Source organism: Ciconia boyciana, chromosome 1, assembly GCF_034638445.1.
Source record: "Ciconia boyciana chromosome 1, ASM3463844v1, whole genome shotgun sequence".
NCBI classification, from domain to species: Eukaryota; Metazoa; Chordata; class Aves; order Ciconiiformes; family Ciconiidae; genus Ciconia; species Ciconia boyciana.
Window position 1 is genome coordinate 195,162,208 of NC_132934.1, and position 15,831 is coordinate 195,178,038.

Consider the following 15,831-nt stretch of genomic DNA (forward strand, 5'->3'; position numbering starts at 1 on the left):
TATAACATTCATTGAATGTTTTTCCCCTCCTAGGAAGGGAACTAAACCAGCATATACCTCCCCAGGTAGCATTGCCAAAGTGGTTTATTTTGAGATGCCAACTCCGAATCCTTCGCCCCAAACATTTTTGCTAGAAGTTTTACAACCTGCAGACGTTCTTCATTGTCATTGCTCTGGAAAAAGAAAACAATTTTATTTTTTAAATTTAAAAAAAGAACCAAAACAAAACAACAAAAAAACCCACCAGAGTTCTGTTTTGTACAGCTTTTACACCAATGCACTTATACACCTCCAGAAATATAATAATACAGATTAATAGACTTTTCTTGTATACAAAAGACAAAAAACCTTCACTATTATTGGGAAAAGATAAAATAATAAAGTCAGTGAAAACAAAATGTAGAGAAAAACCAATGTGAACAAAGCCTGGTGAAAAATGCACAGATACATACATCTTTTTAACCCTCATTTAGAGGTTACTGATCATGTTAGGAAATCTGATAGGTGCCTGTATAAGCTTACACAAATTCAAGCACAACACAAAACTCACAAAGCTCATTCTACATTTGTCTGCACATAAAGGTGAGACTAGAGTCTACACTCTAGAACAGTGTTTAATTACAAACATTTAGTTAAAAAGAAAAGAATTTTCAGAAAGCAAGTTTTTAAGAGACCATCAGATTAAGTACCCAAGATCTAAGATGCACAGGATCTGGTCTTGGATTTAAAGCCTGTATTTAAGCCTATATTTAAAAATGCTGGAGTTACAACAGATACTTTTCTTTTATATTTAAAATTAGCACTAACAGAGATAAAACAAGGCCTTCTCCAGTATATTTTCATTATCATTGGTTTGCATTACACTCGTTTAATACAACACACAGCATTTGAAGCTTAATACAAACTTTGGAAATGTGTGCAAACATTTGTGCAATTAGCATGTACTTACTGTTCACCAATTACTTCTTTGAAAAGAGAGTAGCTAAAATTAGTTGATATTAACTAGATATTATTCATCTCCTTATTACTTCAGTCTTTTTTCTGGTAATAAGGACTGTTTAAAATACTGTTCTTTTTTACTATCTTTTACATTCTTATTAGTTCAACATCACCTTTTGAATGTGAACAAGAAATAAGAGCACAACGTAGCTGTTGGAGTTCTCTGATATGACACCACAGTCTTAAAGACTGATTATTTCTCCTATCTGACTCAATACCATAAATGGGCTGAAAAGTTTGCCAGTACGTTCTTAGGGAGCTGAATTAAAAGGACAATAAAAGCATCTGTAAAATCCTTAAAGTAACAGAGCAAGAAAAGTTAAGGATGAAGAAGTCCCTAATGCTGATATATTACTACATTACAAGAGACTATAATTCTTTGGAATACACTTTAGCATTAAGTATTAGCAGCGTTAATAGTAAATCCATTAATACATTTGTCTGCATTTGACTAATCTTTCCAATTAAACTTCAGATTGACATTGAAAACCACCTACAACCTCCTCCTCTTAATCTGCAATAAATAACTTTTTTTCTTGATGAGTTTCAGCTTGTAAGTGTCCATTACACTACAAATTCTTATTCTGTGCCTTCAGAATAAGTTAAGAATTCTAATTTGTTTTTGTAGCCTATATTAGTCCAATCTCCATTACTCACATCCCATCCACTCCTGCTTAAACCAACAAAATATTAAAAATACTAAGCATCTCTGAATTTCTCTAGGTAACCAACACAGATCCAGAGCAAGACACCCCAGAGGGTGGGGAGGTAGGGGGTGGAGGGATGAGGAGTACACTTAACATTCAACTACTTAATTACACAGCCAGAAATATAGAAAAAAGAAAAGAGACATTAAAAAAACAATTGAAATATCTTTAATGAATTAGCCGCAGAAGAAGCTTTCACTGTATTAGCCACTAATCCAATTGTAAGACAACCCACTTATGCTTCTAGTCCTGTTTGTAGAAACAATGAATATTTGTGATTATGGACCAAGAGTATTTGGTACTTTCTAAATTTGTGCCCAGATGTTGGTGTCCTTGAAACATTCTTATACAAGCTCCTAAAAGGTAAAACAAAAAAACAACCTGTGCTTCTTATTAAATGAATGCATCACAGCTACAGTCTCTCTTCTTTATCCTACTTTAATCTCTACTTCTTCTGAGGGGAAAAAAAAAATTAGTATCAGAAACTCTGAAAAAATCTTAATCTTCTCCATTCTATGAGACATTGTGTACTTGAAGAGTTGCATCCTTCACCTCTTTTCTTAGGTATGATCCAGCACTCTATGCTTAATAGTGTTCCATAATGATTTGTCAATAAAAATTGACATTGAACACTGATATTTTCAGTTCCCCATACGTGCTCCCAACACACAGCTGCTCTTCTGCCTAGATATTAGGGGCTGTCACTAACAACAGCTGAAGTTGGTCAGACTGTTATCACTACCAAGTCCAAAAGAATAGGCAGCACTGAGGATCTGGGGGCATTTGGGAGTAGAAGTGAACACATAACCTGAAACTTGCCAAAAATTTTAACTACCATATCCAGGAAGAAAGGCAGCTCTACAATAATAAAAGTCAACATTTTATTGATTTTATTCATTACATCATATTGGCTTAGTATGATGGTAAAATAAAGACCTAAAACCCCTAATGGTTATTTCCTAAATACTCTGTTCATGAGCTTTTCATTCTCCTGAACATTAAAATGGTATTCACTTTCAGTAATACAAACTTCTAAAATTCAAATATCAAATTCAAACGAAGGAATATCAGTTTCCTTTACAATTTGACCTACACAACAATACGTTCCTACTTCTGTTCTCTCCTGCACCAATAATGCTTCTGTGCCAACGCTAGATCTCTAAGCACACCACCTTATATGCCAAGATCAGGCACAAATGACTTACTCTCACAGAAGAGGTTAAGTAAAATTAATTTCAGTGTGTGTTCTCCTGCTAATCCCCCAGACTCCTTTCCAAAATTAGGTAAAAAAAAATAATTACCAGTAAGAAGCAACCATGACTTGACACAGCTCTCACAGAGTGTTAGAGTTTAAAAATACTCCTTTTCTGCCACATGAGAACATAGGAGCTTTTTCTTTACAAAACCAATAAAGGTGTGGTGGGTTGACCCTGGCCAAAAGCCAAACACCCACCTAGCCTCTCACTCGCTCTCCTCTCCTATACAGAGAAGGGAAGGGGAGAAAATAGAAGGAAGGTGAAAAGATTCATGGATCAAGATAATGACAGTTTAATAGGTGAAGACAAAGCTGCATGCACAAGTAAAGCAAAAAAAATTAAAATAATTCATTCACTACTTCCCATTGGCAGGTAGATGTCCCACCAGTTCCTGGAAAGCAGGGTCTCAGCATGCATAGTGCTTGCTTGGGAAGACAAACACCATAAGCACAAACATCCCCCGCTTCCTCCTCCTTTCCCTGAGCTTTTATTGCTGAGCATGTGTCCTCTCTCAACTTTCTGCCCCGCCTCAGCCTACCCATGGTGGGGGGAGAAAGCCTTTACCTGTGCAAGCACTGTTCAGCAATAGCCAAAACATTAGTGTGCCATCAACGCTGTTTTAGCCAGAAATATGAAGTACAGTACCATACAGGCTGCTACAAAGAAAATTAACTCCATCCCAGCCAGACCCAAAAGGATAAATAGTTTGTCCACTTCTGTTTGGTACATGACATGGCACAGCACACACCTGGCTGCATTTCAATTCTCTTCAAACATACTTAAAAGATTCTTGGGATAGACAAGACAGAAAAAGCAACTGAGGGAGTAACGCACACAAAAGCTGCACATTTCAGAGAATACCAGTTACTGCCAGCAACCTTTCACTCTTCATCCAAATCACCATGTAAAATTCTCACAGCAGTTAAAATTACCTGGTGTCGTGACCAAACTGTATGGTCACTAGCTGTACCAAAATGGCAAGGTGCTTGAACACTAGGTGGCCACATTGTTTAGATCCAGAATAGTAAATATGCACAACAGTGTTACTGAAGCACCTAAGCTCTCTCAAGTTCCATACTAACAGTTTCATAACTCCTCCATACATGGTCAAAAATTTATTTGGTCATTAACAGGAAAGCCCTTGGATTTTTCACACGCTCAAAGAGACAGTCTAAAACTTCCATAAGACCCCAATCCCATGAAGATAAATCAGGAGGCTTCCTGCCACAAAGACTGCAGAAGAAGTTCAGGGAGATGGGGAGCAAGAGATTTGGATCCTGTCAGGTAATGAGTCACAAACACACAGATGTTTGTTCATGTCCTCAAACTCCTATCAGCCACAGAGTCTGAGAATAAGGCAGCCCAATCAATTGGAAAGCAATGGAGATTCCTCAGTGAAGCTCACCTGGTTGCTGGGAGAAAATCACCACCACTTCATTTTCAAAACATACCACAAAATGCTTAGAAGCATTATGTGGTATAAAGAAATAACATACTACATGGAAATTCCGGCTCACATACAGAATATACAACTAGTGGAAAAGTTGCTGATACCAGGAAGAATCAGTTTAGAGAAACAGGATCACTATCAGAGAAAGGCCCAGCACCCATACTGTGAGACTGAGTACTCTACGGTCAGGACAAAACATGTGACCAACCCCTGAAAGAACAACTCAAGAATACTGAGAGCTTTCAGCATCCTCCAAGAACAAGAGAAGGTCCTCAAAATTGGAACAATAAAGATCAAGAGCACTCTCCCCCCCTTTCACTCTATCTAGAATTTATGGAAGGGAGCATGGCAGCCCTTGCAATCATGAAACAGGAGTACATCCAACAGACTTCACAGACTTCAGTCTGTCCTCAGACAGAACTTGGTAGTTCTCATAAGCCCGGGCAGAATACGGATTCACCATAAGCCAAGCACATTAATGGGAGAAGCCTGGACATGACCTCCCACTAAGCAAAGTCAACAGTTCTTTGTAGATGATTAGTTGGAGACATTGGGCATATGAACTACCCACCACAGGATACTGTTGAAACTTCAACAGCTTCCAACAAAGCAGGACTGAAGCACGTATTCTAAGACAGAATGATAGTTTTTCCAATGTGGCCACTACAACACCGTGCACTGTGTTCTGTCTACAAAGCTTTGCATTAGAAACAATTTGTTGAGCAACTCGACCCAGTGAATTACTGGACCTTGTTTTCCAAGTACTAAGTGGAACCAAAATGTGACATTTACTCCATACCAGAGACGTACTTTTAAGCTTTCTCTTATGCAGAAATGATCAAGAGGACAGCACCAAAATGGCATACAAATAATCTCCACTGGCAATGGTAGTTACGACTGTCGCACAAGACAACCAGAGACCATCAACTTAGATGAGTCAGACTCAAGAAAGAGTCCAGAAGACTTGATAGCACAGCATGTCCACAAACAGCACCACACTTCCACATTCTCCCAGAGAAACGTGCACCAGTTCTGCAGCATGCCCTTAAAATTCTTGAAAAGCCATCTACATGTCTAGACAATTGAGCCCACTTTCCTCCCTTGTCCAAAGGGCAACAGGTTATCTAAAGATGATCGGTCACCAGAAGACTTAGAGAACAACTCTATCCACTCCATCCAAAGATGTTACTGGCTGATAATGCTTTGTGGTGGTAGCATCAGCCCACTAAGCTCCAGAAATGAATCATGTTAAGATAAAAGCAAGATGGCTGACTTAAGTCTCTGGCACCTACTATCCTTGGGATTAAGTATAGTGAAAAAACTCCCAGCAGTACCAAACACAAGAAAATGGAGGAATCATAGGAGGAATGTGTGCACACAACCAAAGAGGCAGGCAGCACAGAAATATTTCTCCATCAGCATCAATATATTTTCATATTCAGCTCAGTATTTCAAGTTGCTCCAGAGGACATCATGGTGGCAGTGTACATCCCAGTCTCAGCAATGTTATGACAAATTAATTGATGTGAACAACCATTTTACTTTGGATGGAGGAAGTGTAGCTAGAAAGGTTCCCCTCACTCATCCCACTCACCAAACAAGATTTGTCAGTAATCACATGGCTCCAGGACCAGAACATTTGCCTCCTTGATGGATCTCAAGTAAAAAGGAAGGAAGGATGAACTAAAACTATAATTCTCTTTAAGCGCTCAGTAACAGGAATCAAAATACATATACCATTAGAACATACAGATGGAGTTTCTCAAGGATGATCCTTCAGAGTCTTTAACCTTACTACCATTCTTCCAGGAATTCCTGTCTTCTCTTGTTTGGCTAATGATTTCCCACTTTGTTGCCAAATGACATCCTAAAGAAGTGAAGGAATTTTTTTCAGGTTGTCAGTAATCAAGTTCTACACAATTTGCCTTTGGAAATTCCATATCACATCATTCTTTTCTTACATAAAATAGAATAGTTCAGTTGGAAGGGACCTATAACGACCACCTAGTCCAACTGCCTGACCACTTCAGGGCTGACCAAAAGTTAAAGCATGTTGTTACGGGCATTGTCCAAATGCCTCTTAAACACTGACAGGCTTGGGGCATCAACCACCTCTCTAGGAAGCCTGTTCCAGTGTTTGACCACCCTCTCAGTAAATAAATGCTTCCTAATGTCCAGTCTAAACCTCACGTCCTGTCACTGGATGCCAGAGGGAAGAGACCAGCACCTCCCTCTCCACTTCCCCTCCTCAGGAAGCTGTAGAGAGCAATGAGGTCACCCTTCAGCTTCCTTTTCTCCAAACTAGACAAACCCAGAGTCCTCAGCACTCCTCATAGGACATGCCTTCTCCAGCACTTTCACCAGCTTTGTTGCCCTCCTCTAAACACTTTCAAGGACCTTCACATCCATCTTAAAATTGTGGGGCTCAGAACAGCACACAGTACTCAAGGTGAGGCCACACCAATGCTGAATACAGCAGGATAATCACCTCTTTTGACTGGCAGGTCATACTGTGTTTGATGCACCCCAGGATGCGGTTTGCCCTCTTGGCTACCAGGGTACACTGCTGACTCCTATTGAGCCTGCTGTCAACCAGCACCCCTCCCAGATCCCTTTCTGCAGGGCTGCTCTCCAGCCACTCCTCTCCCAATTTATACTTGTGCCTGGCATTACTCCATCCCAGGTGCAGAATCCAGCATCTGGACCTACTAAATTTCATCCCATTAATCGCTGCCCAATGTTCCAGTCTATCTAGATCCATCTGCAAGGCATCTTGCCCCTCAGGAAAGTCAACAGCACTTACTAATTTAGTATCATCAGCAAACTTGCTAATGGTGCATTCAACTCCTGCATCCAGATCATTGATAAACATATTGAACAGGACTGGCTCAAGAATTGATACCCAAGGAACACTGATGGTGAACACTCACCAGCCAGATGTAGCCCCAATCGCTACAACCCTTTGAGCTCTGCCCTTCAGCCAGTTCTTCACCCAGCGCACCATGAACCCACTCATCCCACAGTTGAACAGCTTCTCCAGAAGGATATTGTGAGGGACAGTATCAAAAGCCTTACTAAAATCCAGAAAAACTACATCCAGCACCTTCCCTTCAATCCACTAGGTGGGTGACCTTATAATAGAAGGATATCAAATTAGTTAAACAGGACTTTCCCCTTGTGAACCCATGTTGAGTGTGCTTGATGACTGCATTATTCTTTAAAAGCCTTTTAACAGTACCCAGTATAATAATCTCCATAATTTTTCCACCAACTGAGGTTAGACTAACAGGTCTGTAGTTTCCTGGGTACTAGGAAAACTAGTACCTAGGGTTGTTTTCCCCTCACGCCCTTTTTGTAAATTGGAATAACATTGGCTAGCTCCCAGTCAGCAGGGACCTCCCCAGACTCCCAGGACCTTTGGTAGACGATCAAGAGGGGTCCTGTCATAACATCCACTAGCTCCTTCAGTACTCTGGGATGAATCCCATCAGGACCCATGGACTTGTGAACACTCAGCTGATACAGCTGGTCCTTACAATTTCAGTGTCCACAAATGGAAAGTCACTGTTCCCACACTTGTGGTCCTCTGACTCAGGGGACCGGGCAGCCCAAGGTCTATCAGTATTATTAAAGACTTAGGCAAAAAAAAGCATTGAATGCCTCTGCTTTTTCTTAATCCCTATTAGTCAGATAACCATCTTCAAAAAGTATCGTTCCAACGTTTTCTTTAGACCTCTTCTTGCTATTAACATACTTTAAAAAGCCCTTCTTGTTATCCGACACAACACTGGCCAGTTTAAACTCTAATTGAGCTTTGGCCGTTCGCGTCTTCTCCCTGCATATACAAACCATGGCTCTGTAATCTTCCTGCGAAGCCTGACCTCGCCTTCCAGAGATCATACAATTTCTCTTTCCTCTTGAGCTCCACAAGGAACTCTGTTCATCCAAGTTGGTCTTCTGCCCTGATTGCTTGACAATATGGAGGCCTAATTCTTACTTCCCAATTTATTTTAAAGTCCTGTGCCCTACTGAGCTGACCTTCATTGTTCTTCAGGCTTTACATGATGGGGCCAGTAAAAGAAATCTAAAAATTGTTTAACATCTATATGAAAGTAACCATTTATCATTCTCTACTGGCAAAAAGACTTTTAGACAATGTCAAAAAAAAAATTAAAAAGAACAGCTCTTGGATGAAAATGGCTCAAACTACAGCAAAACATAAGAAAATGCTTTAAGAAATTGATTTATTTCTTTTAAATTAAAATTTCATTGAAATGATCAAAAATATTGGGTTCTGTTCAAATTCATGCAGAACTTGCTAAGTTAGTACCTGAAAATATTTTTTTTTTAAAGCATCAGCTTGAAAGTGAGCCAGAACACTTGGTGTCTTGCTCAGAGGAAGTTTACCATGAGGCTACTCCATCTGGCCAAAATTTTTTTTACTCACTGCTTCTGAAGCCAATTATAAAGAACATGCATGTTTTCAAAAACAGATAACAATTACCCAATTTATCTTTGAAAAGCACAGATCATATGTCCAGTTCCATGCATTAAATGCATGCAAGATGAGATCATTCTGACACATCTTGACTCCTCAAAACTGACAACTCAACAGTTGAGACAGCCACAGCTTTCCCTCAGCATCATCTGCTTTAAGAGTAATACAAACTTCTTTAGCAGCAAAGCAGCTATATGACATCTTGGAATACAGTAACTGTCCCACTACCCCATAAGCATTATTTGAGTATTTGCCCCTAGGATTTGACTTCTGTTGTCACATCTGTGTATTCAAGAGCTGTATCAGACAATTTCATGGAACAAAAACTGGATGTCCCTGTGAAAGTATGTATTTGACGTAAATATACTCCGCAAACTTCTACTTAAATACCTAGTAAGAGAGTCCATGGCAACTGAGCTCAGAAGGCAAGGCATGGAAACTATGGGCATGGAAAAAGATGCAATACTATGTACCAAATCCAGAAAAGCCAAAGCCATCTAGTCAAGCTCTGAATGATAGGCAGAACCACTGAAGTTCATGGTTATTGTATCATTAACTTTAATTGACCTTTATACAAAAAGACATCTCCCCTCTCCCATATTTAAATACAGACTGCCAAGCATATTTTTCTCCTTTACCACCCACCTGATCCAAGGCTTCATCAAGCTAACAGTGATACTGCTATCTAGTTTCTTTTCACTCAAGGCAGCAAAACATTAGTCTGCTTGTGGTAGAAGGCAGCTGAGTTTCACCGAAATCACACTCTCTTCTCAACACACTAACATGCTATTTACCTGGACCTGAATTAAAAATGGTTGACGCTAGCTGCTGCTATTTAGAATAAAGCCACAGCTATTGTTGGAGTGGAAAATACTTAATCATTGCTGGCAGGTCTGCATAAAGAACAAACTTGTGTTGATCTCAGAAAAACCACAGGCTGGCCATATTTCATGAATATTTCAGAACATTCATCTTCAAAATACCCTTTTAACCACAGAAAGATCTTAGAGACCTCTCCACTCATTTAGAAGCATAAAATGGTTTGGGTTGGAAGGGATCTTTAAAGATAGTCTAGTACAACTCCCCGGCCAGGGGCAGGGACATCTTTCACTAGATCAGGTTGCTCAAAGCTCCATCCAACCTGACCTTGAACACTTCCAATAATAGGGCATCCACAACTTCCCTGGGCAACCTGTTCCAGTGCCTCAGGATTTAAACCAGGATCATCCTATTCCAAATATAGGGGTCTTTTTCCTGTAAAAGATGGGTCAAACTATATTTGACAGCCAATAGGACAAAGTAGGCACATATTATTTATCCTTATTACTTAAGGCATCAAAAACACACATCGGAAGCAACAAGTTGATTCGAACAGAAGCCGTACCATGCTCTGTGAATAGGCACAAACTGTACTGAGTTCAACAAGACATCGAGGATAAGAGCAGTAAGAATGTAACTATCAAAATGTACATGTCTATTGGAAACATTGTTAAACTAGATCTTACAAACATAAAACATGAAACACCTTATCCTCAAGGTTTTACCTCACAAGGAGAATACTACACTAAGGATCAAGGAGATGAAAAGCAACAAAATACATGTTCATCATCTAAAAAGAGTATAGTAAACAAAGAAGAGAAATGCAAACATGAAAAAAAAAAGTGTTGTATATTAAGAGGTACAAAGAAAACATGGAAATGCTTAGGGCTGAAATCAGCCAGTTGAAGGAAGAGACCACAAGTTGTTGGGGTGGTGGGGGGAGGGAGGGACAGAAAACGTTGACAGTGTTGGGCTACTAAACTTGCTGATTCCAATGACAAAATAGGATACAAAAAAGAAGTTTGTATTGAAATAGTGGAATATGAGAGACAATGAAGGAGCAGGAAGACAATTCAAGAACCTGCAGTTTTAAATGGACATAGAGATGGAAAGGTTACTGCAATTATGGCTATGAAAAAAAAGGATGTGGCAGCAGTTAAGATTAAATCTCTTGAATAACAGCTTCAGCTGCAGAATACTGTTTTTATTGGACTGATAATGATAATTGTTCGCCATCTGTAAGAAAAGGAATTAAAGGCTGAAAAAGGTCTACTTTAAGACACAGACAGCAAACAGTAAATTGAACCCTTCTTCTTTCAGAAATGTGAATGGGAAGCTATAACCATTAAAAGCAACTCATCCAACAAATGTAGTGTGCCTGCCTAGCAGCATTAGTGAAAAAACTAATAAGCACAAACAAGTCACTATGATAATAAATATTGCAATGAGAACAGGCCAAAGGTTCTACAAACCTAAAATCTGTCCTCAATAATAAAAATACATGCAAATTTAAAAGTTGCCCACTGCACATTAGCCCTCAAGTTTAGTAATAAATCACTTTCAAACTTAGTAATACGAAACTAATCAAATTCCTCACTTCCACATAAGCCCTGTGGAATGACAAATAGAATAAAAGTAGTGCAGAATAAAGGGAGTACCAGCTGTTATACTGAATTTCTCCAAGTGATGGAGACACTCTGAAATTGTAGCAATGACTACAAGACATATTTATAGAGTCCAGTGCTCTGTTCCCAACTGTCACAGACCTTCTATTCAGACAAAATCATCAGTACGTCACTTTCCACTAACATGGAGCCCAACTTCTCCCTGCCAAAATTCGCTATTCTGAATAGATGTAGTTTCTCTGCACAGCTAGCAGCACAAGGTACTTTCAATGTATTAAAGCCCTTCACAACAAATACTACAGTAAACCAAGGAACAAAATAGGTCAGATTCTCAAGTCATCAAAAAAATCAAGTTATTGCTTGAAAGGTACAAGCCAAACACAAAAAAACCCCCACCCACAAACAAAAACAAAAAAAACCCCACAACAAACAAAAACCCAACCAAAATCCAAAAATATGTACACATGCACTGTAGGTTAATACATCTGAAGTTAAATTACTCTTTTTGAGAGCTTTTATGATTTTTCCTTTAATCAATGCAGAGATGATACATTTTACATATGAGTATTAGTTTTATATGCCAAATAATTTGATGAACTTGTCAGTAAAAAAAAAAATCATATTAATAGTCAAAGCATGTGTTTCAAATATATAGAAAGTATAAGAAGTGTTTACCTTAAGTTTGAATTCAAGCTGTGGTAGAACAGAAAGCAAGAGGTGACTGTCAATATTGTATAACTCCAGAATCAAGTCAAACACATGCTCTGATAGGTCACTAATTGACGTTTTACCAAGCATGAGGACCTGATTGAAGAACTGGAAAATAAAACAGAGTATATACATCAATACTAAAGGTAAATATACACTTTCCTAAATACTATGCTTGTCTACCACTAAATCTACACCTTTTAATCTTACAACACTTACTTCACCACTGTTTAAAAAAAAAAAAAGGGGGGGGGGGGCACATAGATCAGGATTCTGTAGTAGAAATCTTAAAATATCATTGTTTTGTGTTCAATATTACACAAAAGAGAAAACACATAAAAAGTGATGTTTAAAGTCTACAAAAGCCAGCCTACAAATAATTTAAGAAACACAACTTTAGAGGAGTTCCAGTGCATCAGATCTTTTTAGGATGTGACTATATTTAGAGTTACTTCACTATTGAGAACAACCACTTTAAAAGAATTTTAACATTTAGCAAAACAAGGCTGAAACAACTGGCTAATTACTACACTACGCAGTTGACAGGTTAAGGAGTTGTAAGTAAAAGCGTAGGAATTAATAACTGACTGTTCTAGAATTTATATTTACAAGCAGCATAACAATTATTCTTTCTTGGTAAACTTGACAGGTTTGAGGGAAACTTCATACCTCTCATTAGAGAAAATATTTTCTAATATCAAAAATTAATTCCACGCTACTTTCAACTATATCCTCTCATAATAGATGGGTAAGAAGTAACTAAATAGGAGTATACTGTCCCCTACTCGTAAGGGGAGGGGGACGTCATTTGGAAAATTTTTCTTCTCTGTGGGTTAAAACAATATACAAGTGTGGCTAAACAAATCATACTATTTCCACCAGCCACTAAGGCATCAGAATACACGTAACTGGCACTTCAGTCTCCTATTCCCAAACATGGGACAAATGAACATCACGACCCTCTGTACCTGACGAAGTCAATCTTATCAGTAAAGAAACTAAAAACATGAAAACTACCACTTTTTAAGGTTATAAAATGAAACCCAACAAGTGATGCAATAGAAAAACTCAACAGTTTTTTGTAATAATGACTAGAAAAATAAGATAAGCACATTTCATTAGATGTTAAAGATTCCATACTGTCTTGCAGAAAAGTTTTCCTTTTCTGGATAGAGAGTTGCCTGGAATGTATATATTCCTGGTTAGGCAACTAACTCCTACTGTGTCTTTAATATATTTTAAGAAAGAAAGTAACTTTCAAAACAAAGAAACCAGCCAGCATAATATTTCCCACTTGTGGGAAACCAAGAACAGAAGACTGCATGTACACATTTTCCGTAAGAGGAAGATTCTTACTGTACAGACTTCCTTAAAACCCACAAAATGTCACCCAGGTTGTAATCTAACTTTACACATTAATAATAAAAACACAATCCCATGTAGCAATACCTTCCCCAACAGCAGGTTTGACTAACAGGTTTGGAGTAAGAATTTTCACTGAAGATTTTTTTAAATCTTAGAAGGTACCCACCTTCCAAGTACCACAAGTGTTACAAGTCTGAAAGCAACAAAAATCATTGAAAATTTTCTATTGTTTTCAAGCTCTTGAGGTTTTGGATAGCTGCCATGAGACCTGCTAAATCCTTAACTACTTAAAAAAAAGTGTAATTTTTTTTTTCTATTGTGCAACTTAATTTAGAGCATATTCCTGTCTGATCTTTACTTCTTCTCATCCCTCTTCTCTTGTAACGTTTATGATGTCTACACTCAACTTGGCTACAACTCTCTATCCACTTGCTGGTCTTCCTCCTTACTATCTATTCTTAGATTCTGTTTCCTCTTCTTTTGCTGTGACAACGACATTAAAATTCTGCTCTGTCTTCACTTCTCCTAGCTTCTAGTCTCATCCCCTCACTAGAAAAAGAATTTTGCCACAGGAACAATGTCTTTATATATTTTTACCAGAACAATGCATAGAAGTATATTTGGTCTTCCAGTCGCATTAAAGATTGAAGTGCAAGGTCTCCTAAGACAGCAGAAAGTAAACTATCCATTGCATTTCAGAAATCAAAATTATTATGGGCTTAGTAGTTTCTACAAGGTACAGAATTAGACTCAAAGGGACAGGTTATGCAGTGCTTCATTAATATAACAGTTTTCTCAAAGAACAATTGAGAGTTTGTAAAAAGCTATTTTACAGCCCTATTTGACTATATGCAATCATTCTTTTTATAATACAGCTCAGTTAAAAAAAAGTATTGATTTCCATATTTGTTTGCAGTCTTCACTTACATTAGTAATGTACGGTTCAATTGCTTGCGCTGTCCTCTTTAGTAAAGCCTTTGCCAAATCATAGGCTTGCTTGTTTAAATTCTGGGGGGGGGGGGGGGGGGAAGAAAAAAAAAAACAAACACAGAAAAAAGTTTAAGCACATGCATTAATCTTAAAAATAAATATGAGAATTTAAAGCTACCATGTACTGGTAAATGCATTAAAGAAATAGACTGTTCATTTTTATACTTTCAGTAGTAAAGATCATATAGTAAAAACAAACCTAGTACAAACAGAGCTTTGTAGTCTCCACTGGCATTACTGAGAAAACCCTTTCCTGGCAAACTGGGGCTTACTTTTCAGTTGCCAATCTATGCCTGACACTCAGTGAAGTCAGTTCCTGCATTTTACTGCTGCTCCTTATCAGCTTCCCCCAAAAACAGGAATGCGATATAAAGCAACATGGAGGCATTTACATTCACCACAGAAGCAAGACTCTGAACAGGATTGGGGTAGAAAGTACAATTCTGCCCTTGCATCAAGCAGCCACCTGTGAACCACCATCGCAGTCTCTCCACAGTATTTCCCAAAGATACTCACTCAGTCTGTTTGACTGAGATAGCAAAGAGAAAAAAATACCTAGAATTTTAGCCTGTGAGCAAAAAAAGGGTGAAAAATACAAACTAATGAAACTCTAATATAAAAAAAATAATAAAAAAGCACCGCCCCACAACATTCCTATCCCTCCATTTGTCTAATTGGGTTATTGCTCTATCGTTTCCTTCCTTTCCCAGCACACATTCTCCACCCTCTAGTTGCTATGTCCTTTCTCAAATTTCTGTATCACAATTATTTTTCAAAAATTTTCAGAAGAAAATGCAACTCAGCCCTTGTGACACCCACTGCAGACTTGATTAACACATAGAAGATTAAAGGAAAAAGTCTTCAATACTGAAAAATATATAGTCTTCTAATAAGTAAAGTCTTTGTAAAAATATAGTTCCCTCAATTATGATTAGTCTTTGCAATTTAAAAAACCCAGCATAGTCAATTTACAAGACAACAGTATGAAGGGACAGTTTGTAGTGTTTTTTTTTTTTAAAGACATCTCATCCATAAAAGGAAAAAAACCTTCCTTTTAGCATAACAAAAGCAAACACAAGATGCATTGCCACACCCAGGGTATTTCTTTGCCTGCATATGCTTGGTTCTTTGTAGCTATCTGAATGAGAAAGAGAAGAGATTCAAAGAGATTGAGCGTAGCGTCTGTAATTTCAAAAACTGTGTAAAACTACAGGGTTCTAGACAGCAGTGGGAACAGATTAACATCTTCTGTTAATATAAAACGAAAGAAGTCTTTGTCTTGCCTACTGATAGAATTAAGTTAGGTGACTGAAGTCAAAAGACTATGAAGATTCATGCCTGAAGTATCAGTTTTACTCAGAGCCACTACAGGATAGTATACTGGATAAAATACCAATTCTGGAAAGATACTCGA

The 15,831-nt window shown here is 38.1% G+C and overlaps 1 protein-coding gene across 6 annotated transcripts in view; it reads right to left on the minus strand.

Annotated features, from left to right (window-relative positions):
• Positions 1–15,831, minus strand: part of PDS5B (PDS5 cohesin associated factor B) — a 130,995-nt gene that overhangs the window by 64,634 nt on the left and 50,530 nt on the right. For 5 of the 6 annotated variants that reach the window (XM_072850372.1, XM_072850373.1, XM_072850371.1 and 2 more), the window contains exons 7-9: positions 14,355–14,435; positions 12,030–12,170; positions 58–173 (exon numbers count right to left, since the gene is read on the minus strand). In XM_072850372.1, the coding sequence (XP_072706473.1) occupies positions 58–173; positions 12,030–12,170; positions 14,355–14,435 (338 nt within the window). The remainder of the gene's footprint in view (positions 1–57; positions 174–12,029; positions 12,171–14,354; positions 14,436–15,831) is intronic. The other variant, XM_072850376.1, reaches the window with a different exon arrangement.